General features: G+C 39.4%; 2 protein-coding genes across 5 annotated transcripts; both read left to right on the top strand.

Annotated features, from left to right (window-relative positions):
- The first annotated feature begins 223 nt into the window (after positions 1–223).
- Positions 224–5,294, top strand: LOC131884386 (alpha-actinin, sarcomeric-like). 4 transcript variants are annotated; one of them, XM_059232150.1, is made up of 14 exons: positions 224–382; positions 570–686; positions 762–996; positions 1,075–1,249; positions 1,405–1,483; positions 1,555–1,636; positions 1,749–1,834; positions 2,543–2,635; positions 2,702–3,403; positions 3,481–3,717; positions 3,790–3,978; positions 4,054–4,431; positions 4,506–4,664; positions 5,064–5,294. In XM_059232150.1, exons 2-14 carry the CDS (start codon positions 570–572, stop codon positions 5,220–5,222), a joined length of 2,691 nt encoding a protein of 896 aa, XP_059088133.1. In that variant the 5' UTR covers positions 224–382; the 3' UTR covers positions 5,223–5,294. The 4 variants fall into 4 exon arrangements, with proteins under 4 accessions (XP_059088133.1, XP_059088132.1, XP_059088131.1 ...); XM_059232151.1 differs by having other exon boundaries at positions 309–501; XM_059232149.1 differs by lacking the exon at positions 1,749–1,834 and adding an exon at positions 2,125–2,210 and having other exon boundaries at positions 301–686.
- A 7,287-nt stretch (positions 5,295–12,581) lies between these two features.
- LOC131884388 (homeobox protein prophet of Pit-1-like) lies at positions 12,582–22,189 on the top strand. The gene is made up of 5 exons (XM_059232153.1): positions 12,582–12,820; positions 17,723–17,830; positions 19,804–20,011; positions 21,004–21,097; positions 21,746–22,189. Exons 1-5 carry the CDS (start codon positions 12,692–12,694, stop codon positions 21,909–21,911), a joined length of 705 nt encoding a protein of 234 aa, XP_059088136.1. The 5' UTR covers positions 12,582–12,691; the 3' UTR covers positions 21,912–22,189.
- The last annotated feature ends 5,616 nt before the right edge of the window (positions 22,190–27,805 follow it).

Here is a 27,805-nt window from a genome sequence, read left to right as displayed (position 1 = left end):
GAGGGGATCGTCCAAGGGACCGGGCTGGCCTCCGATGGAAAGTTCGGGTCTTCGTGGCGAGTTCATGATTTTGGCCCAAGGCCAAGATGAGCGTAGAAAGTTGGCTGAAATTATTTCAGCCATCATGACTTCATCCTCGGTCCTCGGCTTACCTCCACTCAAGCCAGTGGGAGTATGTGTGAGTGTAGGTGAGTGTGTGGGTGTTGGGGGCGTGTGTGAGTGAGTGAGTGAAAAGTAGCCTTGGGGTGAGTTGCGAATGCTTCGTCGTTGGTCCAGCCGTCCTCACCCCCACTCACTCAGCGAGTGAGTGAGACTTCCCAGCTTTGGCCCTTGGGTTCGATCGACAACGAAAACGACACCCAGCCTTTAACATCGGGAAGAGGTGAGGCACGGAAGATCCTTTGATACCCGAACATCTCGGGAAGGGGTGTACCACCATCGCTTATTAATTGGCTAGTGTGATTAATCCAGCCGTCGGTGTTCTTGTCGGGCTCTGATCCCGTGTGTGATAGATAGACCCACAACACCCATTGTCGTTTCAACGGATCCCGTTCATTTGCTTTTTCTAGATGTCCTTGGCTAATCCTAATCAATTTGGTGCCCCGATACAAGACTACATGGAGCAAGAGGAAGAATGGGAACGGGAGGGACTCCTGGATCCCGCATGGGAAAAGCAACAACGCAAGGTGGGACCCAATGGCTAAACATCACATGTTTCATAAACCATTAGTTTCAAATCTCCTGTTTTGTCCCTTGATTAGACATTCACGGCTTGGGTGAACTCCCATTTGCGCAAAGCTGGCACCCAGATCGAGAATATCGAGGAGGACTTCCGAAATGGCCTCAAGTTGATGCTCTTGCTGGAGGTGATCTCAGGGGAGACTCTGCCCAAGCCAGACCGAGGCAAGATGAGATTCCACAAGATCGCCAATGTGAACAAGGCGCTGGATTTCATCGCCAGCAAAGGTGTTAAATTGGTCTCCATCGGAGCTGAGGGTGAGCTAAATTCTGTTATTTATCTAAACGACCCAAAATGGCCACAATTCACGAGTCGCCGGTGATGCATTTTTTCAGAAATCGTTGACGGAAACGTAAAAATGACCTTGGGTATGATCTGGACCATCATTCTCCGATTCGCCATCCAAGATATCTCCGTCGAAGAGATGACTGCCAAAGAAGGATTGTTGTTGTGGTGCCAGAGAAAGACGGCTCCTTACAAGAACGTCAATGTCCAAAACTTCCATCTAAGGTAAATTTGTCACACATTTCATCTCATTTAAAGCTCACAAAATTTAACTTTTTGATCGAAACGTCAGCAGATGAATGTCAGTGAACTATCAATCCAATATACCAATACCCGTCAACATATATATCCTAATCCAAGCTCTTTTTGTGTTATCTTAGTTGGCGAGATGGCTTGGCTTTCTGTGCCCTCATCCATCGACATCGGCCAGATCTGTTGGATTACTCCAAACTCTCTAAGGTTCGTGGTCTTTCTTTGGTTACTTTCTGAAGAATTTAGCACGTCACTAATGCTTCGATTTGGTTTTAAAGGACAATCCCTTGGAAAATCTGAACCTAGCCTTCGACATTGCCGAGAAGTACTTGGATATCCCCAAAATGTTGGACGCTGATGGTAAGTGAACGACTTAACCACGCAATTGACAAATATGAAAATAGTGCCGCATATATCTTCATATCCTCATCATGAAGAAAGCATAGCTGTGATGAACGCGTTCCATTTTCAGATCTTCTTAACAATGACAAGCCTGATGAGCGAGCAATTATGACTTACGTCTCTTGCTACTATCACGCATTTCAAGGAGCAATGCAGGTTCTGACCCTATACCCATTTTCTTAAACACCACATACACAAACAAACGCCCTCATTAAAAGACTGGTGTGCTTTGCTAACCATTTAATCTGATTGCTCCTCGTCCAACCAAGACGTCTCGTTAGTTTCTCCTGATTTTTCTTTTCCAAAGACTCATTCATTCATTTGCTTTTGACTTGCTTGATGCTCATTTAGCCATCGCTTAACTTTTGCGTGATCTCCTACGACAGTTTTATAATTATCCCATAACCCTTTAATTCTAACCTGGCGTGATGTCTGTTCCGTTTTAGATCTGTCTTCCTCTGCCATGCCCGACGATAGAGCTGTGATGACTTGTATTTCCTCCTACTACCACACTTTTTCAGGGGCTCAAAAGGTTTGTCGAGTAACACATTCCTAAAACAAATTCAAAAAGAGCAATTTTGAACGAAAACAAGAAAATTGAGGCGGCTGAAATTTGTCGTCTGAAGCTCATTTTTCACGCTCAAATACACGCGTTCGTCATTTCAAGGACGAAATCTGAATGAACCTGTCCCTTAACTCGTCATGCTCGGCTTTGACCTTTTGTGCTATTATGAGGTGTGACAGATGTTTTGACCTTTTGAGTTGACTAAAAAAAGAATATTAACTGCAAAACTTAGACATTCAAGACGAGATGTTGAATTTCGAAACTTGAATACCTTTTGTGATACGAATGAATTCTTTTAGGCTGAGATGGCGGCCAATCGGATCTGCAAGGTCCTCAAGGTCAATCAGGACAACGAAAGGCTAATGGAGGAATACGAGCGATTGGCTAGCGATGTAAGTGGGATTTTGTCTCAACTCCATTTTCCCTCCGAACATAACTTGAAAAATTGTGCCATCTAGTTGTTGGAATGGATCCGTCGAACTCTGCCTTGGCTGGAATCCAGACAATCCGGGAACTCCTTGGTGGCCGTTCAAAAGAAGCTCGAGGAGTACCGTGAATACCGCCGCAAACACAAACCGCCTCGTGTCGAGCAAAAAGCTAAATTGGAGACCAACTTCAACACCCTCCAGACCAAATTGCGACTCTCCAATCGCCCTGCTTACATCCCCACTGAAGGTAAACTCATCACGGACATCCAAAGGGCGTGGAACGGTCTTTTGGGGTCCGAAAAGGGCTTTGAAGAATGGCTCCTAGCCGAGCTGATGCGTCTCGAGCGTCTCGAGCATCTGGCCAAGAAATTCAAGCACAAGGCCGACATCCACGAAGCCTGGACCTCTGGCAAGGAGGAGATGCTCTCATCGCAAGACTACAAGCATTGTAAGATCTTCGAGCTCAAGGCCATGAAGAAGAAGCACGAGGCCTTCGAGAGTGATCTGGCTGCTCACCAGGATCGCGTGGAACAGATTGCGGCCATCGCTCAAGAGTTGAACGCCCTCGACTATTGGGACAGTGGCGCAGTGAACCAACGCTGCCAAAAGATCTGTGATCAATGGGACAGGTTGGGAAGTCTCACTCAACAAAGACGACATGGTATGGACGAGGCTGAAAAGGTCCTCGAGCGTGTCGACTCGTTGCACTTGGAATTCGCCAAACGAGCTGCAGTAAGGGATTTTCAAACTCGGTACATTTCGGTTCGGGCTCAATTTCTCAAGTATGACGGATGTTTCTCCTTTATTAGCCCTTCAACAATTGGTTGGATGGAACTCGAGAGGACCTCGTGGATATGTTCATTGTTCACACCTTGGACGAGATCCAAGGCTTGATTGATGCTCATTCGCAGTTCAAGGCCACTTTGGGCGAAGCCGATAAGGAATTCCAATCTATCATGACCCTCATTAAGGAGGTAGATAGTGTGGCCAGACAATTCAACGTTCCCGGCGCCACCATCAACCCCTACACCAACTTGACCGGAAACGTACGCATGGGACTATCGATTGATTAAGACATCTGGATTCGACTTCGAGATAACATGCCTTCACTTTTTTAGGACATCAACTCTAAATGGAACGAAGTCAAGACCTTGGTACCCCAAAGAGACCAAACTCTCCAAGATGAGTTGAGGAAGCAGCAAAACAACGAGGCCCTTCGACGTCAATTTGCCGATAAGGCCAACCAAGTGGGTCCTTGGATCGAGAAGCAAATGGACGCTGTTTCGGCCCTTGGTATGGGCATGCAGGTGAGCGAACCTAACTATACCAAAGCCTCTTAGCTCAGAATCGTCATTAATAGGTTGAATCCTCAAAACTACTAGGGCTCATTGGAAGAACAGTTGTCTCGCTTGCGCGAATACGAAGATGCCGTTTACCAGTTCAAGCCCCATTTGGAAGAATTGGAACGCATCAACCAACAGATCCAAGAGTCGTTTGTGTTTGAGAATCGATACACGCAATACACAATGGAAACGCTGCGTGTTGGATGGGAGCAATTGGTCACTTCGGTTAACCGTACAATCAATGAAGTCGAAAACCAGATCCTCACCCGAGATTCCAAAGGAATCACCCAAGAGCAGCTTAACGAATTCAGAGCTTCCTTTAATCACTTTGACAAAGCCCGTGCCGGAAGATTGGCACCCGAAGAATTCAAATCATGCCTTATTTCGTTGGGATACTCGGTTGGACAAGACAAACAGGTGGGAGCACCCTATCGAAAATTGGATCGTCCGGTTTTTTTTTACCAATTTCTCTGATTGCCTTATCATTTTAGGGAGAAATTGACTTCCAACGTATTCTCTCGATCGTGGACCCGAATGCTAGTGGATATGTTCAATTTGATTGCTTCCTGGACTTCATGACTCGGGAGTCTACGGATGTGGACACGGCGGAACAAGTTATCGACTCATTCAGAATTCTGGCAGCTGACAAGGTACGTTTACGTTGTCAACAAATTGACATCAATACGGTTTTGAGTTGTAGCGTATCACAACGATCCGTAGTAAATCCTTGGAAGGAGCACATAATTGGCAACGAGCCAATACAAGAGTAGAACTGCCTCAAAGGTTTCACCACTTATACGGCTCGTTTAAGATCGCCTCACTTCTCTGATGAGAGCATGAATGCAAAGATTGCACTGATCTATTTATGAATCCCATCTCGTCCCTTCACCCTCGCATTTGAAAGGCAAAATGGGAAAGCCATTTGCAACGATATTCTGGGGTTCTTCTTTACATGCATGGAATGTGTGGAATGACACACCAAGACGTGATGGGCTAGCTATGAATTGCATGATCTAACCTCGTCTTTTTCCGCCTTCTTCTCCCTCTAGCCATACATCCTGTCAGAGGAGTTGCGAAGAGAATTGCCGCCCGACCAGGCGGAATATTGTATTCAAAGGATGCAACCTTATCATGGACCCGATGCCGTCCAAGGAGCATTAGATTATATGTCCTTTTCCACCGCACTCTATGGGGAATCTGACCTGTAATATTAATCGTATTTCATCAATAACATGTGATCAGGGCAGTTCAATAATTTTAGAATAAATGATTTAAAAGAATGTGTCATATGTGTGTGTCATGATTTTCATGAAGGTTCATATGGACTTCGGAAATCCTGAGGACGTTCACCTGCTACCTGAGAATCAATTGATCAAAATCATGGTTACTCAGCATTTTGGCTTCTTTATGAGTATAGTAAGTTGGCAGTAGACCTTATTCAACTTTGTTGTATTTTGATACTTGGAGGAGTCAGTTTTTTTAATGCATTTTGGCCAGGGAAATTCTGCTCTGCCTACATCATTGCATTTTCTTGTATCCTGCCCTGGCAAGTTTTTCTGGCAAGATATTTGTGATGCAAATGGAAATGCAAAATAAGAAAACCATTTGCTTTCATAAGTTTGAACTTTTTCATGTATGCATCAAACAAAACGGCAATGAAATGAAAAATGAAGTGCACTCCAAGGAAAGCACTAAGAGTAGTCCCATTAGCGGTTGCCAAATCCTCGAAAAAACGAGTCCAATTGATTCATGGTATTCAACATTGAAATCCTTTTTGGGGGGGGAGAGGACGAGGGCATATTTCAAAAGTTCAAGATTCAAGATTACGACTCTTGGGAATTCAATCACATTGCAATTGCAAATTCAATATCAATATCAATATATCAATGAATGTATTTCGACTGCCGAAACATCATGTAGCAACCTAGATAAACGGTGATAGTATCACAATGTTGACTGGAATATTTGTTAATGACAGAAGTAAAGTGAATGATAGGAGTGATTGGCCTCGCTGCATTCAGCCCATGAGCACAGCCTATGAAAGATGGTAGGAGTCATGAGAGCACGTGAGATAATTGGAATTGGCTATTTCTTTAACAACGGTACGAGGATAAGACTTCGAGATTGGTACACGGATCTGCAGACTTACTCTCCAATGTCTTATTTGTTCTGAAATGGTAGAAAAATATTTCGATATTTCATCTCTAAGACTTAAACATTACTTTTAATTTCTAGTTGTTTAATCTTGATCATTCACCTATCCTGCATAAATGCGAAATCATTTCGATATGTTTTTGGCGACAGTCCGTGAATATTTCAATGTGTTGCAAATAATGGCTATTACGTTCATTTACTCAAACAAGGTAAAAAGCAATGGCAAGTAATAGTTTAACAGGGATCTCAGGGCTGTCCCAACACAGGGCTACGGGCCGCCGCACAAGGGTCACGCGGCCATCCCATGGGGTCACAAGGCCGCTCATAAAAGTAAGTTTCAGTATGATTTGTAGGCGCGCACACACATTTTGATCAAAGGCTCTTGGAGTTTCTTAATCTGATCCGATGTTCCAAAGTGACCATTGGAAGAAGAAAAATGCAGTTTGCTTGTTGAGTTTCTCAACGTGTTAAAAAATCCATCTTGTACTATTCTAGAATGGACCGTGTAAATGTGACAGATTTTGAACTCGTGAGGATCTATCAAGTGTCTCAATTTGAGGTTTGCCTTCACCTGACGCTTAAAAATGAAATATTTAAAATCAGTGCTCGTTAACAAACTTGATGACTTTCCCTTTCATTATATTATTTTCATAAATGAAACATAACTTTCACTTACCTAGTGTACGAAAAGCGAACTAGCATTGTAGCAGAATCGAAACAGGAATCTCTCTCATGATAGGAAACTGCGCTAACCACTACGCCACGTCTCCTCCGAGTGTGTGGACGTCCTCAGTGTGGGGAAATATTAAGATTTTTGCCATTCATGTACGTACAGCACCTTAAAATGTAATGTATCATTCGTGTTAGTAAATAGCAAAAAATGTCACCGAGAAAGTGTGGCCTCGAGCCCTAACAAAGTCTGGTCTATTTTTGAAAGATCAGGCAAAACATTTTTGTGAATCCCTCAAATTAAGAAAACATTTCCACGTTGACAAGGCCACTGGGACCCGAAAGCGATGAGCACTTTTTAGGTTAAATGTACATAACACAATCAACGCTCCGATTATCACTTTAACACATTCAAATCAAATCAAAATATTTACATACGTATTGATCAAATTCCCTTACATCATATCTGATGAAAGTGCAAGAAAAAAAAACATGTCAAATTGATGGCGATGCCATTGAGTATGAGTTAAAACTTGTGCAGTTTGTAAAATCGAGGGCTAAAGAAATGCAGAAACCTAGAAGTAACAGGCTATACGGTAGTTTTGTTGTTGGCAGGGTATTAGTAACGAAATTACAAGTAACAAAATTACAGTAATTCGTTCCTTTTTTTCGAAAATAGAACTGTAATTGCATTACATTTTAAAATTGTGTAATTGTAACGACCAAAAAACTAAAAGAATTACTCGTTAGTCGTTCCTTTTTCAGCTTACAGAATGGCCTTTAATTCTTTTTTATCTCGTGACTGCTCATATTTCAACAGAAATTGCCATCTATTGCTAATTCCATCTAGCGTATTACAATCAAAGAAAGTCAGAGTTGAAAATTGCGCTTGCTCTTAACTACGCTGAGGGTGGCCTTGGAATTTTAATCTGAAATTGTTCTTGCTACTTTATTGTTTACATATTGTCAATCAAATTCCATTGGACTGAAAAGCTGATTCAGTATAATTGTCACCAAAGGAAAATCTCTCCTTAGCTTGACCATGATGCATCAAATTTCTAGAGCCTCCTCATTTCCACGACTTAAGGTAAAGACATCTCACAAGGAAGCTTTATCGACTTCACAATGTCCAATACTGGTTTTCCGTCATATCTTCTGCGACATTGTTTCAAACCTTCAACAAACATTATCCCATCCAAGGTCCCTGTCTTGACTCCTCAAAGCATTATAATGCCAAGGCTCTATAACAAAAAAAAGGTTGCCACAAAATCTTCAAATGTTACGCAATATGATTCCTTTAGTCAAAAAACATAATTTCTTTAGAGAAGAATGGTCTTGATTGAGTAAAAGTAATTATAACGAGTAACGCCATTACATTTTTTTCGATTAACGGTTGTGTAACGAATTACTATTTTTGACCAAAGTAACTGTAATTCGTTGCTTTTATTTAGGAACGACTAATGCCCTGGTTGTTGGCAACAACCTCTCGTCCCACTAGACACTGAAAACTTAGGGGTTTAGGTTTACGTAGACCATGTGGAGGCCAAATGATCTTGGACCAGGATCCTGTGATGGTTGGAAACGATGGTAAGTAATTCTCCCTTGATGACTTTTGTCATAGATCTACACATATCCACCCCTATTGTGGTCACACAAAAGAACAAGTTTGTCTCGTTTAGCTGAAAGAAAAATCCATGACGATGATCCATTCTTTTTCCATCTCAAAAATATTGTTTCAGTGAACATGCGTTTGTTGGAGACTTACAAATTTTAAAGCCACCGACGACTATTAGGATGCGGTGGGATAAGAATACGAACTCAAATAGCTAAAAAGGGCAATACTATTCCTGGAAAATGTTGCATTCCGAAGAATTCGTTAAATATTAGGATATCAGGGAGGGTAGAGAAATCCGTTGTGAACTTGTCAATTTTCATCTTACCTGTGGCTTGGACCATCAGAAAATCACAATTCGTTAAAACTGACACAAAATGGTCAACAAAGGTCACCAATTTTGGTTCATACGATTGGATCGAAATGGGTGGTCCGTCAAACATTTTTTTCGAATTATCATTTATCAGCTACCCAAGGACCAAGAAATAGGGCAATCAGCCAAACCTATTGGCTGCAGATCAGTAATTCAGCTAATGATCCTCTCTTTATCCATCTTCCTTGTCACTCTCTCCCCCTTTCCTTTCCTCTGAGCACTGTTGAGTACCAGTGCCTCAAAAATGGATGCAGAATTGAATATTACGAGTTGGGAAAGGGATGGTTCCACGTGCACAACGACGAGGATCGAGAGGGACCTAAATCAAGAGGGTGAATGAATACTCAGTATCGTCATTTTCACACATCCACCGAGTTGTCATCAGCCTTCTACTTCCTTTTCTCTCTCTCGATATGGATGTCTTGCTGGCTTTCACTTAGTCCGGTTCAAGCACCACAGTTCGTTCGTTCGTTGGGTCGTTGGTTATGGCTTGAAGAGACCCCGTCCACCAGGACTTTTCATCCCTCCCGCAGATGAGGGAAGGGGATATCAAAGGAGAGCAGTGTGTTTCACAAATGTCACGCCAAATGTTGCAGGCATCCACTTGAAAGCCAGGAGGAAGAAAGAAGGGAAAAGAGGAAACCCAAGATGCCTTGGAAGCTAAGGGAGGTCTCTTTCGTCCATGGGGGACTAGTGACTGGTAGTCTGGTACATTCTGTTGCATCGGGGATAGTGAGCTAGAAGTAGAGGAGCGACGAGTCGAGTAGGGGGCTTAGGACATTACTTATATTTCAAATGGTCAGTTTCTTCTACTTGGAATTAGGATAAGCAAGTGAGAAGTTGATATTGGGACGTGGGACTGTTCTCTTGATTAATATGTCTATTGATGATTGTTAAAGTGATCTTCCCTGAGTCTATTTTGTCGCGCCGAATGTGAGGTTAAGTTAGAATTGGGCAGAGTCTCAAGAAGAGACAATCTCCTTTCATTTCATCATGTATTATTCCCTTTGAAAATATCGTCCAGTTTTGTGCCAGGAAAGGCACTGTTTTTTTCCAGACTTTTTGTTAGGATACTATCTAGCTCGACGTCGATGTCCCACATGAAGCAACTATGATCATTTACAGCTCGAGCCCAAGTTGAACTTTTTTAATTTCAGATCCTGTGCGTAGATGGGTAGATCCTAAAATGAGTGCTCAAATTCTAAAAGAAGGTAAAAAAAATGTAGCTTCTTTTCATAAGAATGAATCATTCTCAATCATACAACTCGACTCTTTCGTTTGAAATGTCTCCAAGTCATTTGCATCCTTTTGCATGCCATTGCATCAGAAAAATTCGTTTTTAACATTGGTCTGCAAGGATGGTTTACAGAAAACGTGCCTTCTTGTCTCGTTCTGAGATTTTCCATTACTCATAAAGCTAATGAAAGTCGTTAAGCAAGGCTCAAAGTGCAAAGTGTTTTTGGACTTCTTTACTACTTCTGGTAATGGAATCCCCAGCAGTTCGAGATTAAAAACTCTCATATCTTACTTAGACTTATTTGAATTTATATAATATGTGATCCACCAACGCATTAGAGTTAGTCAGGTCTGGCTGGTTAGCCCTTGAATGTAGGGTTGATCGGGAATTCTATCAAAAACTTGTCCAAATCTAACTTGAAAGGTGCAACAGGATCTACTCCTACATATTCCTTGCGAATATTTCAGACGAGCTCGAGAAATAGAGGAGGAATTCATTCTTATTGACTAAAACTAAATGGTGTTTAGCGGCTAAACTTCAAATAAAATAATTACTTTGGAGTCAAATTTGAAGGTTCTCCAAAAATGCGACTGGATGGAGGAATGAATCTACGGACGGTGTCGGCAAGGAAAAAAATGAAGGTAACGAATTTAGAACCTTTATCTCGATCCAAATTCCAACGCTGAAATTCTGTTGATGGAAATGTTCTTGAACCAATCCGGTCACCATTGGAGAGATTATAATCTCACACTACGTAGTCCGTAGATAAAACCCAACTGCTCAACTCCGAGGTAGATAGCTAGTATGGCACATCTTATTGTCAAGTGCGTTTTTTTCAAAAAAAAAACAAGAAAAAGCAAACTAATTTGGCATGTGATTTCACAGTTTCAACACTCGTACCCATCACTTCACGGCCTACCTACCTGCTGATTTCTTGTGATAGTCTTTACAAACTTGAGTCCTTTCTGGTAGAATTAGGCAAAGTGTGAAAATGCTAAAGCTTGTCTGTGCGTGGCAAAACTCGAGTTGGTTAGTGCGAGACCTCAAGTTAGGGATCCAGGCATAATTTTTCCCTAAGGCAAATATTTTGAACTTCCTATTGTTCTGTAGCGTTTGCTTTGAAATATCCTGTCCCCAAAAATGAACCTTCGGAACCGACCTTGATTAGCTTGGCATTATTTATTGTTGGTTCAATGTTTGGACCTGATATAACCCATATAACCACACGTTTGTGTCGTGGTACAAGAAGCTTGACCGAGAACAATGAGAGTGCTAACAACAGGATTGAACAGCATACTCGAAGGTTTTGCTTTGACGGCACGCCCAGTGGTTCTAAGGTCTATGAAAATAGACCGCCATTGCGCCGATTGGTTAGGGTGTCCAAGTTATTGATTGCTTGTGAGAAAAATCTAACCAAGTATTCTTCCCATGCAGTTTTGCAGCTTCTTATCAACTAAAGAGTAAACCAAGAGCACAAGTAGAACAAAGAATGCTGTCGAATTCTGCAATAAAACTGAAACCCCGTCATTGAGTTCACCATGCTGTAGAACTGAGATATTTTGCGGCCGGTAATCATAAAGCTCTATGATTATAGGAGCATCCTTTCTTTTCGCTTGAATTCGCTATTTCTCACATGTTTCTGCGATATGGCGAGGAACATTCGTAGGGGCCCTTTTTCAATCGCCATTAAAATCAACAAAAAAAGCTTGATTTTGCATTTTCATGCAACTCATTGGAGACAAATTTGTTTAAGGTTGATCCTCACTCAACCCAAATAAAATGGATACAGAAATACAACCATCTTTGAAGGGTATTTTATCAATACTATACTGTAAATATCTTTGCATTCGATTTTTCACAAACTTAAAAATTCATGGGGATTACTTTAGTTCTTAAAATCTAATCTAGATAATAACAAAAAACAAATAATGGACTAACAAGTTGAAGTCGACGCATCGAAACCAAGATTGATAGTGGGGGTAGGCATTGATTACCGACCATAAGTAGTGAACATTCCATATTCTTGCAAATTCGTCCTCAATAGCATGTTTTATGAAACAATCTCCAAGTTACTCAAGCCTCGTTGCAATTTTATTGCTTTCGGGTTTGAGATGAAAAGGCTCTGTCGATCAGTCTGATCTTTCAATTCAGTTGTGAGTGTAATTGACTGTCTGAAGAAAATGAGTTGGAAGCCCATCAAATTAGATCTATCACCCATACATCATGCCCGTTCTTACACACGTGTACCTGATATTCACCATGTGAAGGCACTTACCAACTCTCCGTTCCAAATTCAAACATAATCACCAATTCCAAGGTCTCCCATTACACGAAGAGTAATTAAGCGGATGAAAATTTGTCCGGGCGGAGCTCAATCTGAATTCGCAGAAACGTAGCTCCGCCTTTCGAACCATTCCAACGGCGAAAGGAGGAGGAGCCAAAGGCTCAGAGCGCTTAGGCGATCCCTGTGAATCCTGACGGTGACGTGCCCAGCAGAGAAAGCCCTCATAGACATCATCATCTTCATCGCCGAATCTCATTGACTTCTTACGTAGTGAGTTCGTCAGTGGGTGTGTGGTGTTCGTCGATTGAGTTTCCAGTTGTCTGTCGATTCGAATAATTGTGCCATGTTATGCAAAGTCTGGATTCTTCTCCTGATTATGCCATGAAAAGTAACTCGAACCTCGGAGGAGTGTCACAAGTTCAAGCTATGCCGTGCCCAACGCCAGCCAGACGGAGGCATCGAACCACGTTTACCCAGGTATTCTTATTCATTCTGATTCGCCATGGCTCAATGCTTTAGAGTTCGCTCATAGGTAATTCGATTTGCGCCACTAATTCGAAGCCAAAGGCCGAGGACAAAGTGCACTCACTCACTGCTGCTCAGAATGGAAACCAGAGCTAAACTCATTAGTTGATCAAATTTAGATACACACTGCCGAGGTGTGACTTGACGATCTGATTCAATTACCCTAGTCTGCAACCATTTACAACACTACGCACAAAGACAGAGAAACTTCTTCATGGCCTTTAGGACAGGAATAGAGAATTAAGTGACCTTTTGTTATTGCATTATGGTTTCCTTTTTGCTGAGGCCGTACAAGGCTAACATCCGGAACCTACTTAATAGGAAGAGATAGGATACTCGGATTAGTGAACTATTCCAATCAAATAACACAATAGTGGCCTGAACTTCAACGTTGAGTGGATACCTGGATACCTGAAAACCACATTGAGATTTCAACATCAACCAAGTCTGCACCGCGTACTCCGACATTTAATTGATTGTGATGTGATTCGGCCTGAGTGGTTATGTCTTGTGCAGGTCTTTAACTATCAGTACATTTTATCCCCCGTTTACCATGCAATCCCATAATACCATCTACCAAGTTAATGATGATTGAGTCTGGACCCAGTCCCAAGCTAATGATGAGCCGCTAGGGGAGTCAAGAATCTATTTTCTGGATGATTATATGGTTATTATTGTTTAAAGATTTGCTCCAATAAATAGAACATATTTCTCAACAAAAATGTTGCAAATTGAATCAGAAGCTTGTCTTCACGTGGACTACATCAACTTCTCAAGAGTCACACACCTGAACACTGAGACGAAATTTATCATTGTCTACCTATTATGGCATCTATGTACATGTGTCGTCATTAACACAAATGCATTGTAACAACAAGGTACTGCTTGCGGTAATGCTTAACCTAATGCTCCTTGAAAAGGAATGTAATTTGATGTTTTCATTACTTTTCTGATTCTCCTTTAAGATGGTTCACAATTTGACCGAATTGTTAAGAGTGAGAGCTGATCATGATGTTGTTCAACTCAATGACTAAACTGTTTTAGGAGTAACAGGGAAGGCATATGATATTTTGCTAAATAGAAGTCATTCTATGTAAAACAAATCAAAACAGTAATCCAAGATACAAAATGTCTCGAAACTTTCAAAACCATAATATTATCATCTCAAAGTAACTCTTTGAGTCCTAACAATCAAGAGGTCACTTAGGAAACCAATGAATGGAGATAATCTCACATTGTAGCTATACATAACAAAAAATCCTGAATTTTCAAACACTTAATTCCACCACAAACTTACCTGCAATCGTTTCAGGACTGTATTGGAAGGGACAATGTGTTTCAGCAACGAAAGGAACAATTAAACCAAGCCATAAGTAAATTTTGCCTTTACCTTCTTCAACGCAAAAAATGCATATCTCAAGGGTCCACGAGAGTCGAGAACCACCAAGAACTCCGCCAATTTTCAGACTATTAGTTAAGGCGCGTTTTGCCTTTCTTGTTTCTATTGATGAATGCTGGTATTGACAAAACATTCCATTTCTGAAAGGCTGATTTCAATACAAAGCTTACAATTGGCTTTCATATTCCTTAAAATTCATATGAAATACATATTTCTCTTACCTGAGTCATCTCAATGACGAAGGTCATTCTGTGCAGAGGGTACTGCACCGGTGTGAGGTCATGAATCATAAACCAGTGGAAAATTTATTAAGAAACAGTTGCCTGAGGCATTTTGTTATCTTGAATTGTAGACGGATATTGTTATCAATTTTGCTGGTAGCATGCATACTGCAAGTGAAATCTCGGCTTTAAAAGGGTGCCTTATTTATATAGTCAGAGGCCCAAAGTAAGACCCTTACTTGATTGCTGAATGAACTTCTTGCCACATGCCATGAACGGAAAACTCTTAGCTCTTTGTGTTATGCTGAACACAATCCAGTGTGCAATATTTTACTAAATGTAGGTAAGAACACACACCCACACACGGGTTTAAGGAGTGACTTATGAAAACATTAAAAAAAACTCTGACGGTCAGAATGTCAACCATTTTGTGTGTGGTTAGTTTGTCGTGTTAAGTGCATACCTTACCCTAAAAAGCCTCCTTCAAATCTCAACAGCCTTAAAAATATGGGCTATACTAAACAACATAACATGGATGAGTTGGGAATTGTCATGCAAAGGGTTGTGAGTCTCATTTATTTTGGTTGCGGTTTGATGCTACATATTGTTGGGACAAGAAGCCATTACATTAACACAACCCCTTACAATAGGAATACCATTATTCTTTTCCACCACAAAAAGGGAATGAGCAAACCTTTTGAAATTTGCACATTTATTTTGACAATTCACCAAAGGATCAATACAATTGATTGAGTTCCCTTTCGTTGCGACAAACTGAGTAACACAAAAGTGCAATTTGCTTTGGGAAGGGGACATTAACAAGGAAACTGGAATCCAAGCGCCATCAAATATTATCATTGATATACCTTTAAGAGTCCTCAAGTTAACATACTAAAACTCTTGTACACATAAATAGTGTTAGGTTATCCAATCTATCGATCTAGGTATTGTCTGTACTCGCTCTTCCTTATCTATTCCTATTCGGACATTTAGGCAAGCGCTGGTACCAGCAAACAAACTTGCCTGCCAATGCCAGGATGCAAAATTGGCGTTTCGAACTGGTTTTAACGAAGCTGACCGTTCCTCATATAGTAATGTGAAAGAAGGGTCAACTTCTCAAAAACATGTTTGAAGCTCCAAACTTGCATCGCTGCTACTGGTACCAGCAAACAAAGGAACCTGCCAGAGCTTGCCTAAACGTCCCCATACCTCCACTTCTATTGCATTGCCAAACAGGTTTTATTACGAATTCCACGACAACGACTACCAAGAACACCTCCCACACTCACATACGCAGATATGACTCGTTTCCCCTGCCAATCAAATAAGACCTCCATCTAAGTCATAAAGACTATAGAATAAATAAAGCTCATAGTTTTGATCCTTCACTTCTTCCTATCTCAACATGGCGCAATCGGTTTGCTGATCTTCGCTTCATTGCTTGATACACTAAAGCTTTGGTCGCTTATAATAGCTAGCTTCTCAAGGTTTTGACTATATAACTTTTAAACGAGCCAGTTTACAAGTAAGCATTTTAAAACATAGCTTGAAAACTAAGGGCGCACTTACACTAGGATGGAAAACCACGACTGAATCCGGATTGAGGATAGAAGTAGGAGTAGTGCTGGGGCGACTCCCGTCTTTCACTGTACTGAAGTCGAGCAAGAAGACTCATATTGCGAAAAACTCGGCCCAGCATTAGTCCTACTTCCATCCACAAACCGGATTCAATCTTGGTTTTCCATCCTGGTGTAAATCCGTCCTAAGTCTCTGAAGTTTGTCCCATCCTAGTCTTCTTTTCAGTGATTTTTCCCATGCACATTATTCATATGCAACATACTGACTGTGTATCTCATGACTACCTTGCCGTCTCGTTTTCAATATTTTTTTTCTTTGTTTACTAAATTTGATCTTATTTCATGAGCAACCAAGACAATAATGTGATATCCAAAGCTTAAATGGACTCGAAAAAGGATGATGAATACGTAGAGACTGAAGAGCATAGTTTCGATGTGTATTTCGGCAAATAAAACGATAGTCAATGCTTGCGATTTTTTTGACTTCATTTAATGGCCTAAAGTCAATTCTTATTTACAAAATTTTCACATACCAAGCTGCATTAAAATCGGTGAATAACTTATCACGATCAAAAAATTCGTCAATAGCATTGCCAGAAAATTGCTTCGAACGTGTGAAACAATGCAATGAATTGCTTCTTGAGATAACGTGATCAAAGGTGGTGAACACTTTCAGCAGAAACAGTGGCAAATCAAATTTCGGAAGGTTTATATTCTTTGCTGCAACTCGCAATTCGAAGTATTTTCATGCAACGATGAATAGGTACGCTTTCATATTTCCTCTGACACCATAATCAATATTCTTCGATATTTCATCAAAAGAATGACTGATATTACGTTTCGAGTAATTGTTTACGATTCCTTTAGGATTTTCCGAAGGAAAAAAAACCGCCGAAACCCGCCTGAACGAAAAATAAAAACGATAATTCTCCGTCGGAGGTTAAGTGGGCGGGTTTTCAGGCTTCTTGAAATTAGCTAAAATTCGTTACATAACAAAAAAGGAAAATTTTAACTGAGATGCTCATCATGAATCATGCAAGAAAAGCGTTCAGATTACAAACTCAATATCAAATATAATCAAAAATAGAAAACTAACTAGCATTGTGAGCGTCTTTAATTCAATCTACCTCCTGAGCAACAAATCTTCAGCCAAACAATATGATGTTCGTGAAAATTGATTTGTGGCAATTTTGTTGTGTTTGTTAGAATTTTTTTCATCAATGTGCTTGCTAAAATCAAAGTGTTCATGAAGATAAATCATTAATGAAAACTGATTCGCAGATACTGCAGTTGAGCACCTAAACTAGGTTCTGGAATGTGTATCTGGAAATCAGAAATGAACCAAAGTAATAATCCACCATTAATCCGTTGTACAATTTTCGTAACACTACAGTTCTATTACGCTTATGATACCCCAGTGAGTCAAAAACAATCCATGTGAATTATTGGCACATGTGTTTTTAACTTAATGTTGTATATGGGCATACATATTTCAGCAACCTTTTTTATCAAATTATGAATTATCTTTCATTTGCAAGACATCAATGCAAAGCCATGCAACAATACTTTTAGGTTCCATCATCCTTTTCCTGAAAAATCGAAACTCTAAATAGGTTTATTAGATTAAAAATGTTTAACTGTCTGACTTTCCTTACAGGAACAATTACAAGAATTGGAACTGGCCTTTTCCAAATCACACTACCCCGACATATATTGCCGAGAAGAATTAGCTCGGCTGACCAAACTCAACGAAGCCAGAATCCAGGTAAAGGTTGTGAACAGTCTTGGATAATTCACTTTTGATCAGTCTTAAGCTAGGCTGGTCCCAAGCACGAATTGCTTGTTCGCTTTTATGTTTCAAAATGAAGTTTCAGGAGGGTTGTGGCGCTTAGATTTATTCCATGGCAAATTGGTTCAAATTCCGAGTTAGAAGACTTTCAAAATCTTCAAAACATCATATCTAATTGTTCTTCAGGAAAAAAATGAAAACAACTTCTTGCGGGTTAAATCTGAACGTACCATGTCAAAACGCTTGCAAATGTTGATTTTTGGCAAGCGAGGAGAGGGGCTTAGTTGTTCCTACAAGTTTCTAGCATGAGAGAGATTCTCGTTTCCATTCTACTCCCATACCTTTTTCACAAATAAAATATTTTTTAGACGCTAATGGTACCCACAAACGGAGAACCAAACTGATACTAACTTTGACATTGTAATGCCTTTCGGAGCTATACACGGATGATGTGATGATTGTGAGGTTCACCCCTCCGACCCTAGCACCCCAAATATAAGTTTAAAAAAGAACCTAAATAGTAAGTATTCTGCTTCTTGCCTTTCTTATCTTATGCAATTATATAGCACTTCATGAAGCCATATGGATTCATATTTATCTCATTCATAATCAGCCCCCCCCACACATGCATTCGTAAAGCAAGGGTTGGGGATTTGTCAAATATTCCCCTTCCCAGTTCTTCAGGCTTTTTCCCCGACTTCCTTACCGCTACTGGCACCGCGAAAGATAATTCCAGCTTAACTTCAATACTTTACAGAAATATCTCTTAAAGCACTCAAAACTAGATTTTCAAGGCATGTTTCGACGATTTTAGTAGTGCAATAGATGATACATTCAGTAGAAATTTGATGAAAGTATATGCAGTCTTTGTCTATTTGGGCTTTACATGAAGACTGTTTAAGTCTGAATAGTTATTGCAGTTCTAACAAATTGTACTCATAATAATTAAACAATAATGCTCACAAAAATGTTTTTTTTTTATTTTTTTCAACTGATTTGATTTTTGTGCAATTTATATGATGCTATGCACGATTTATGCACTTGATCTCTGATACATTCAGTAGAAATTTGATGAAAGTATATGCAGTCTTTGTCTATTTGGGCTTTACATGAAGACTGTTTAAGTCTGAATAGTTATTGCAGTTCTAACAAATTGTACTCATAATAATTAAACAATAATGCTCACAAAAATGTTTTTTTTTAATTTTTTTCAACTGATTTGATTTTTGTGCAATTTATATGATGCTATGCACGATTTATGCACTTGATCTCAGATATAAATGAGGGATTTTTTTGGCTTCAATTGGTGAAAGTTGAACCATTGGAACGCAATCAAATTCGCAGCTGCTTGATTGATCCCAACTTATAACAATTCATTGGGTAATTTCGTGTACTCCCAATTTCCATCGCGTTAATATAAGGTTTGTTTTCTTTTTTGACTACCTTACCTCTACTGGGATTGGAATCCCAGCAATTCAAGAAATTGTATTATTCATTTTAGGTTTTCAATGCTTTTAGGTACGTAAGATTCAATGTTAAGCCAAGTTTGTTATGTCATAGACAAAGTTGTTCTACATGATTTTTCGAGCAATCGAAATGCCTACAATTGAGTGAGGATTTCCAATAAAGATAGATTTGACATTTTAGCCACCATGTGTAGACCTATTATCAGGGTTCTTGAACTAGAAATTGTGAATAAGGAGTTTGAACGACGTAGGCAGTTTTTACCTTGACGAACATAAAAGAACTTTGCCGTTCCATTTTTCGTAAAGATTTTTCAAATTAAACATTTTTGCTGTTTTTAAAGCCTAACTTTTTTAATGGAATGAAAAATACCAGTTGGCCAATAACTAGTTAATCATTTGGCTAATGACTGTTTTTCAAACAGCTGTTCGTACGCTGTTAGCACATATGCTCAGGCTAAACGTATTTTCAAATTCTATTTTCAGGTGTGGTTTCAAAATCGCCGGGCTAAGTACAGAAAGCAGGAAAAACAGCTCCAAAAAGCCATTAGCGGGTCGATATCAACCAGCGGGCAACCCAAAGGCTTTTATAGTAGCAATAACTCGGGATCCTTTCCACCACGAAATTTATCACATTATCATCCATCGTTTGTGAACATGTCCAGGAATGGGGGTGTTAACGGATTGCACAGTGGTAAGGGAAAGATAACTAACAATTCAATTAATGCGCATGCGCATCTTTTGGAACGTAACTATCTATGTTTTATGGTTGCTTTGTGGCAGGATTTAGGAGGCTCCTTTACTACTTGAGGTTTGGTCGGTCTCTAATGTAATTCTGTCCTGATATTTTCATCCAAGCAAACAGCGGCCACGACCTAATAGTTGCGAACTTAAACGGGAAGGCGGAATTCAATCAAAGAAATATTAACTGAATATCTATTGGTCGAAGATCAACAAAAAGTATCGAAATGGAATAAAATCTATATTGACATGAACTGGAATAAGAGCAACAGCCTTGACTTTAACAATATCAATTTCATAATGTTTTTCTTTCTCAAATCCTTCTTGACATAAAAAGGAAAATGGACTAAGCCAAAAATGGACTTGTGAATTATCGAAAAGGTTTAAGGTATCCTAAGTTTTAACCCGACATAGTGGTCAAGGCTTTTCACTCTGATAAAGAGTGGTTGAGTAATTTGTTCTACACCTCTTGGCACATACTTGTTAATGGCTTAAGCCCAGTCCCTGATTTTTTCGCCGTTAATTTTATGCCTGAACCAATCATTAGTTTATGTCTTTTTTTAATTGGTCTTAATCCGTGGTTCGCATTTTTCGTGCCCATACAATCTCGTATTCAAGTTTGCTTATTTCTTTGGCCACCTACAGCCGTCCATGATGGGTATAATTACGGATAATCATAATCATTTTCTAACAGAATTGTCACACGCGAAATGGCATCGAATATATCCAATTGCGTCTGATGCTTCGCAGAATTCGAATTCCAATCAAATCCTACCATTTCGATTCCTATTCGAACAAACCCAGTTCAACTTTTATAAACTGCAAACTGATTTTCTTAATAACGAAAATTGCGTCTGTTCAGAGTTCTTTTGACGAAGATAATATCATAATTTGATATCTCGTGAAAAGGTACCTCATGGCTTCTGCTTCCACACTTCATTTCAGATGAGAGAGGATTGTTTTCTACTTACGACCCAACGCTATTTTATGGTACCTATACTTACCATTACGACCGTGATATATGTTCCAAGGGATACAGGTATGAAGGCAAACGTTTCACACAAAACTAAATGGCCAAGATGGCTGTGAATCGTTTGTTCCAATATGATTTATTTACCTATTGTGTCGGGAGAAGACTTTAACAATTTTCCTATTTCTGAATAGTTTAGAGCCAAGGCATTATGCGTAAAATATTTTTTTGAAAGGCGTATTCGTTTAATGAGCAAAAGAATCAGTTTTAGTGGTCAACCAATATATAATTTATTGTTTTTATCATCATTTTGACATTATACTTTTCATAAATTTAACAATGTTTGTATCAGAATATACACCATCTTCTATATATATTTTTACGCCATGACATGACCAAGAGTCGCAATAAAGATATCATTATGTTTAAGTGTGGACAACGGGGCCCAATATACAATAAACATTATGTTTCCGATATTGCTCAAAATTCAATCCAATTGGGATCGGAATCTTTCAAGGCAAGAGGGGGGACACCAGAGATCGAAGTCGTTGTAGCTACCCACTGTTTTTGTGTGCAAGATTGATTTCTTGGACTTTGGCCTCTTGTTTTGATTATGTGACCAATCCCAAACTACATCCAAATCATAGAATTTGACTTGAACAAGTACAAGCAGTTAATTCAAACTTTTGGAAATTAACAATCTTATTCTATTTCTAGCGAGCCTTTGGTGAAGAAGCACGAGGCAGAACCGGAAGAGAACCCGGCGGTCAAACTTCCTTTTTCCGAGTCAATGCCATCGCCTTTGTTCCTATATCAGAAACACGAATCAGACTCTTTTTTCAGTCATAATGACTTAAATTACAACTACTGTGGTAAAATGTAAAAAGTGAAATATCAATATCGATGTATGAATCTTGTCATGTCTTCCCATATCAAGATACTCCATTCATTTTGGAACGTCGAAACCAGTTTAGCAGAAATGGGCACACTAAAAAAGGGGATCTTTGATTACAAAAAGCAAAATAAGGCAAAAAAGACATGCCTTAGCGAGCTTACATTTTTTTTGGTGGCGTATCGAAAAAGCAGATTAGCAAACGCACGGCAAGAAACAAACCACTCATTGGGTCAATTGTTGTAAAGATAACAGGGTTCACTCAATAAAACGAAAACACCAAGGCTGATGGCATTTGTCAAATAAACCTGAAATAGTATTCTGTTGAAGAATATGTTGTGTTGCATTGCAAAATTTCTTTGATAAAATCTGTAAAAACTGAAGAACCTCCAAAAAGTGACATATTTAACAATTGATTTCATTTCATCAAGTTTTGGCCGATAGGATGGAAATTAGTTGCCGAAGGGCCAGATAACAACTCCAATCAGCACAACAACAAACCACGGATTTTTGAAAATAGCGCTCTAACTGTTATTGCATGAAATGTATTTGTAAACAGTGACAGCAAAGTTGTGACCCTCTTTAAATTTGCCGCTTTTCCCAACCACTAGTTGTTCATTACTATGCAATCAAAACAAACCTTTTCATAGGTTAGCAATAAGCCTCTACAAATCTAGATTGTTGTCCACGTTCAACTTCATAAGCATCATCAGCGTCCATTGTCTTTTCAAATCTCTACCAATTCTAAACAGTTTCCCTCTTTGAAAAATGGCACCTGACCCGCCACAAGGCCGGTAAAACACTCTAAGCCAAACCAAGATCTGGTCGGCCACAAGTTGTGAAAGGAGTGGTGAAGCATGTTCTTTCCCTCAGCCTTGGAAAAAGAAGGCAAAACACCCCGAAGTTGGCCTCAAGATTGACCAAAACAGGTTACCCAATATCAAGAGAGACTGTCAGAGTGCATTTCAAGAATCAAATGGGTGCCAAGTCTTACCGGCAATAGAAAAAGCCCCTTCTTACCCCCAAAATGAAGACTGCGCGGGTTAAATTTGCCCAGGACCTTTGCCTCATAGTCTATTGATGATTGGAAAAGAATTATGTGGTCTGATGAGAGTCTTTTCTATCTTTTCCACCCCCAAACTCTACCTGTGATCGCATATGGGCCCAAAATTCAAGTGATATCCCTCCCATCCAACTGTAAACTATTCACCCAAAGTCGTGGTTTGGGGAATGGTTGGGCCCTGTGGACTCTCAGATTTACACTTCGTGCCAGAAAATGAGTCTGTCAATGCTCTATACTATCAGGAGGAGATACTGACCAAATTTGCACTCCCTGCCATGAAAAGCACCCACTGCAGTGGCCCTTTAACAAGTAGAACATTGACCAAGGCAACTTCCGACCAAATTTTCATGCAGGATAGCGCTCCACCGCATACAGCAAAAACAATCACTGAAAGGTTTGAAAATAATTTTCAACGGTATTGGCGGAAAGAGGAATGGCCAGGTAATTTCCCGAACCTGAATCGCATTGAAAATTTGTGGGCAATCCTGAAAATGAGAGTGTCGGAAATGTCCCCTGCCTCAACAATTTCACAACTCAAAGCTCGATTACAAAAGGCATGGTCACTCATTGATGTCAATACCTTGGAAGGTGTGGTTGAATCGAAGCCAAAAAGAGTCAGAAAGGTTGTGACATTGAATGGAGAGCACACAGGATACTAGGTGAAATACATGAATATCTTGGTACAATATCAGTATTGGGTCCTACACGGGGTCAGAACTTTCCTGCAACACTGTAGGTATGTATTTGGTTTGGATATTTAGGGATTTTGTGTGAGGAACAAATTTAATATGAGACCCCAGGTCTCCCCATAAGCCTATAGGCTTGCTTTCGTGGGGTGTCTTGATGTCGCCAGGCCACAATCCAACATTTAAGGTGGGGTCCAGCGAGTGATTCCAGACATGGAAAACCCGATCCGCCTCACAAGAATACATTGAATTACTCCCTTCTTGCCTCGACTTTATCTTGCAAGAAAAAAAATTGTTAATGGAGCAATAAGTTAAATACGAGCAACAAATGGTGTCCGTAAAATGTTTGTTCTACTCTTTCCAAGTATTTTTGGGTGTTAATTTTAGTTTGGTTACCGGCTTAAAGTCATTCCAGGATTTAAGAAACGAGTAGGGAGGCAGTTTTTGTAGCCAATTGAGTCGTATGAACGGCAAATAAAAATATAAGTCACCTCCTCTTTGCACTTTAAATGTGTGCTGACTAACGATGATTGGCGTATTACCCTTGATACAATTAAAGAGAAACTTAATATGACTATATGTGACTAGATCTCTTAGTTTCAAAAGCTTACGGTTTCGAAACATATTACCAGTAAGAGCTTTAGCTTTTGCATCGGTGATCCATCGAATTGCTTTCTTTTTTACAGCAGTTAAACTTTTAATTGCACAACACTGGCCAAAATAAGCAATCCCATATTCAAATGTACTCTTTATTAAGGCCATATAAAGTAAAATCCTCAATTGAGTCGGGAGGGATTTCTTTACCATGAAGAAGGTATTTAACGTTTTTCGGATGCTCTCATTGAGGTATTTGATGTGATCTTTCCACGTTAAGTGCTAGTCAAAATTTTATCCCCGTTTAATAAAAGGTTAAAATTGAACTTAACAGGTCGTGGGCTAAAAGCTATGAGTTTTGTCTTCTCAAAGTTCATTACTAATCTATTATTCCTAAACCAATCTGATATACCTATCAGCCATTGACTAGTCTCCTCTTTAAGTTTATGTAAGTCGTTACCGAAATGCTGCAAAGTCGTGTCATCCGCAAATAGCGTCACATCGAATGGTGCTGCTTGAGGAAGGTCATTTACGTATTAGGATCAAAAAGAGAAGCGGGCCAAGAATATTCCCTTGTGGAACACCACAAGTGATGGGTGCGCAGGTTGAGACATAATTATCGTCCTGGACTGATTGTTTACGATCATTAAGGTAGAAATTGCACCATCGGAGTATAATAACACTGCACCCTTACTTGCTCATTTTATCCAATAAAATACGGTGGTTTACAATGTCGAATGCCTTTCGGAGGTCTGCAAAAGATGCCCAAGCAATATTTAGTCATTTTTCTTCTTGAAAATGTTTTGCATTCAGTTTTGTATGGCGTGCAATGAAGAGTATTTTGGCCGGAAACCAAATTGGAAGGCGCTTAAGTGATCTTTTTCAGATGGGCTGAATATTTCTTTGTATACAACTTTTTTTTAAAATTTTTGGACAATGATGGCAGAATGCTGATGGGGCGATAGTTTGACATCAATTCCCGTTCTCCGCCTTTGTACAATGGCAAAATTTTAGCTATTTCCCAACACTGTGGGATGAAGCCAGAAACCAAAGAAATATTTACAAGCCGAGCTAAGGGGTCAGCAATTTCATTCTTGATGCCTTTAAGTATCGAGGAAGAGATCCCATCAAGGCCATGGCTGTTCTTTTTGGGCAATTCATTTATCATTTCAGAATTTCTTGTCGATTTATTGTCTTGAAGTAATGTTTCCTTGGGTTGTTAATTGATGGGATGGTGTGTCAGGCCTTTGAAATTGGTCGTACCAGTAGGAATCTTGTCCCCTATTTGTTTACCTATTGAGGAGAAGTATTCATTGAAAGAAGAGACCATTTCTTGTTTGTCACTTACGGTCGCACCATTAATCTTTAGTTGGGACGAAAACTTCTTTGCGTTTGCTTATATCCTAGTAGTTCTTTCGCACTCCTCCAAGTCTTGTTCGAGTTAATGTAAATTTGTTGGGAGAATGGTTTCTTTCACTAGTCTCAAAAAAGGGAGAGCAAAGAACATCAAAGTTAATATCTAATGGACCTACTATCTCAAAAGTTATTGCAATTGTGTGGCAATCCCACACAAATAAAGAAACCCAAAATTTCAGAAAATAGGAAAAGGATCAAAGTATTTGTGGTCCAAACAGTCAATATTGGGAAAAGGAAATTAGAATATCTCAGCATATCAATCCTGTTAATGAACAACTTTTGAACTATGTTGATATAAGAATTATATTCAATAATACTACAATTGAAGCATTTGACAATGACATGCTTTGCCGTTGGACTGAACATTTTGTTCGGATTGTGCATTGGATCCAACTTTTTGGATCCGGATCAAATTGACCAACAATTTTCGGATTTGGATTCGGATTGGAAAGAAATCGGATTCGGATATAGTCGGATTGAACATTTTGATCGGATTCGGATTTGGATTGGGGAATGGAAAAAGTTAGATTGAGTTTGGATTCAATCCAAATCCAAAATTGCTAGAAAAACTAAATGAATGTAAATTTGGTTTGAAAATGGTTTCCTTCAAAACTCTCAAAATGTGAGGGAAAATCAAAGAACATCAAAATCATGATCTGTGAATGGACCTACTATCTTAAAAGTCATCACAATTGTGTGGCAATCCCACGCTTATAATGAAACCCAAAATTTCAAAAATAAGAAAAGGATCTGCTGTTAATACAGTCAATGCAAGGAAAAGGGAAATTAGAATGTCTCAGCATATCAAGCATTTAGATAAAACAATTGTTACACCACTTTGATAACAGAGTTATATTCAATAGTACTACAATTGAAGCATATGTCAGAAAGACAAGTTATGTTATTCTATTAGTGTTTCAAAGAATGACATGAATGCAACAGGAAAATTGTATTTTGACTAGGGCAACTTCACTCAATTTCATTATTTTAGATCGTTTGAGTGGCAAAACTCACATGTTAAATGAACTTATTTAAAATCAATTGGGTGAACAAATTAGATTTGGATCAGATTTTGCAAAATATTTCGGATAAAAGTCGGATTAAGCAAATATATCTCTGATTCAGATTCAGATTCGTATCAAGAAGAATTTTGGATTCGGATTTGTTGGGATTGGATTGGGCAAAGCTCTCTGATTCGGATTCAGACTGAGTAGAAAAATTCAGATTTGGATTCGGTCGGATTGGGAAAAATTGTCGGATTTGGATTGCAAAAAAAATCACTGTGGATCGGATCATAGACATCTAAATCTTGCTCTGTTGTCTAATTGTTGGTTAATGTAGTAGTCCATGGTCGGATTTGGAGACCCTGTCGGATCCAATGCACAGCTCTAGTGCTGATGGGAACAAACAAGGAAACCAAATTTCAAATGGATTCAAACAAATAAAAACAAGCAAATAATTTCAAATAAGCAAACAAAAAGCAAACAAATCGAAAAGGGGAGTTGGAGAAAGAGTTAAAAGTCTAGAGGTGTTTTTTGACTGTCACACAGAGCAAACTCATCAATTTTGAGCTAGAAAACAAATTCTTACATTACACCGTAGCTCAAAAAACCTAATGCAGATCAACTTTGTGTTTACTTTCACTCCAAAGGTACTCCAATAGCATTAAGCTTGTTGAGGAATTATGTCCTCTCTAATGGAATTACATTTTTGAAGAAAATGTTGAAATTCAACGGTATTTGAAATTCATCAAACTCCAGGTAGATAACAGTTGCCTCAAAAAGACAAAGTACAAGGTACAAGAATCACAGGATAAGAAACCAGGCGGTAAAATGTCACAAATTTGACTTTAGTTTCTTTTGCATAGCATTCTTCTTTATTCTATGCGTAAATTTCCTGAGCATTAGTTTGAGACTGCCGGTCACCCTTTCAGACCATCAGACCAAAAAGGAAACAGAGCAACGAAGGGAGAACTAAGAGGTTGCGTGATAACTATTTTTTCTTCTGCAAATTTATTTGCCGTTTCCTATAGGGCTAGTCAAGTGAACGCGTTCATTAACAACTGACGTTATTCCATGGAGTTAAATCAAAGACTACATATACAGCCAAACCGCACAGTGTATGCA

Source organism: Tigriopus californicus, chromosome 7 (genome assembly GCF_007210705.1).
Source record: "Tigriopus californicus strain San Diego chromosome 7, Tcal_SD_v2.1, whole genome shotgun sequence".
In the NCBI taxonomy this organism is placed as follows: domain Eukaryota; kingdom Metazoa; phylum Arthropoda; class Copepoda; order Harpacticoida; family Harpacticidae; genus Tigriopus; species Tigriopus californicus.
This window is presented reverse-complemented; position numbering and strand designations above follow the sequence as displayed.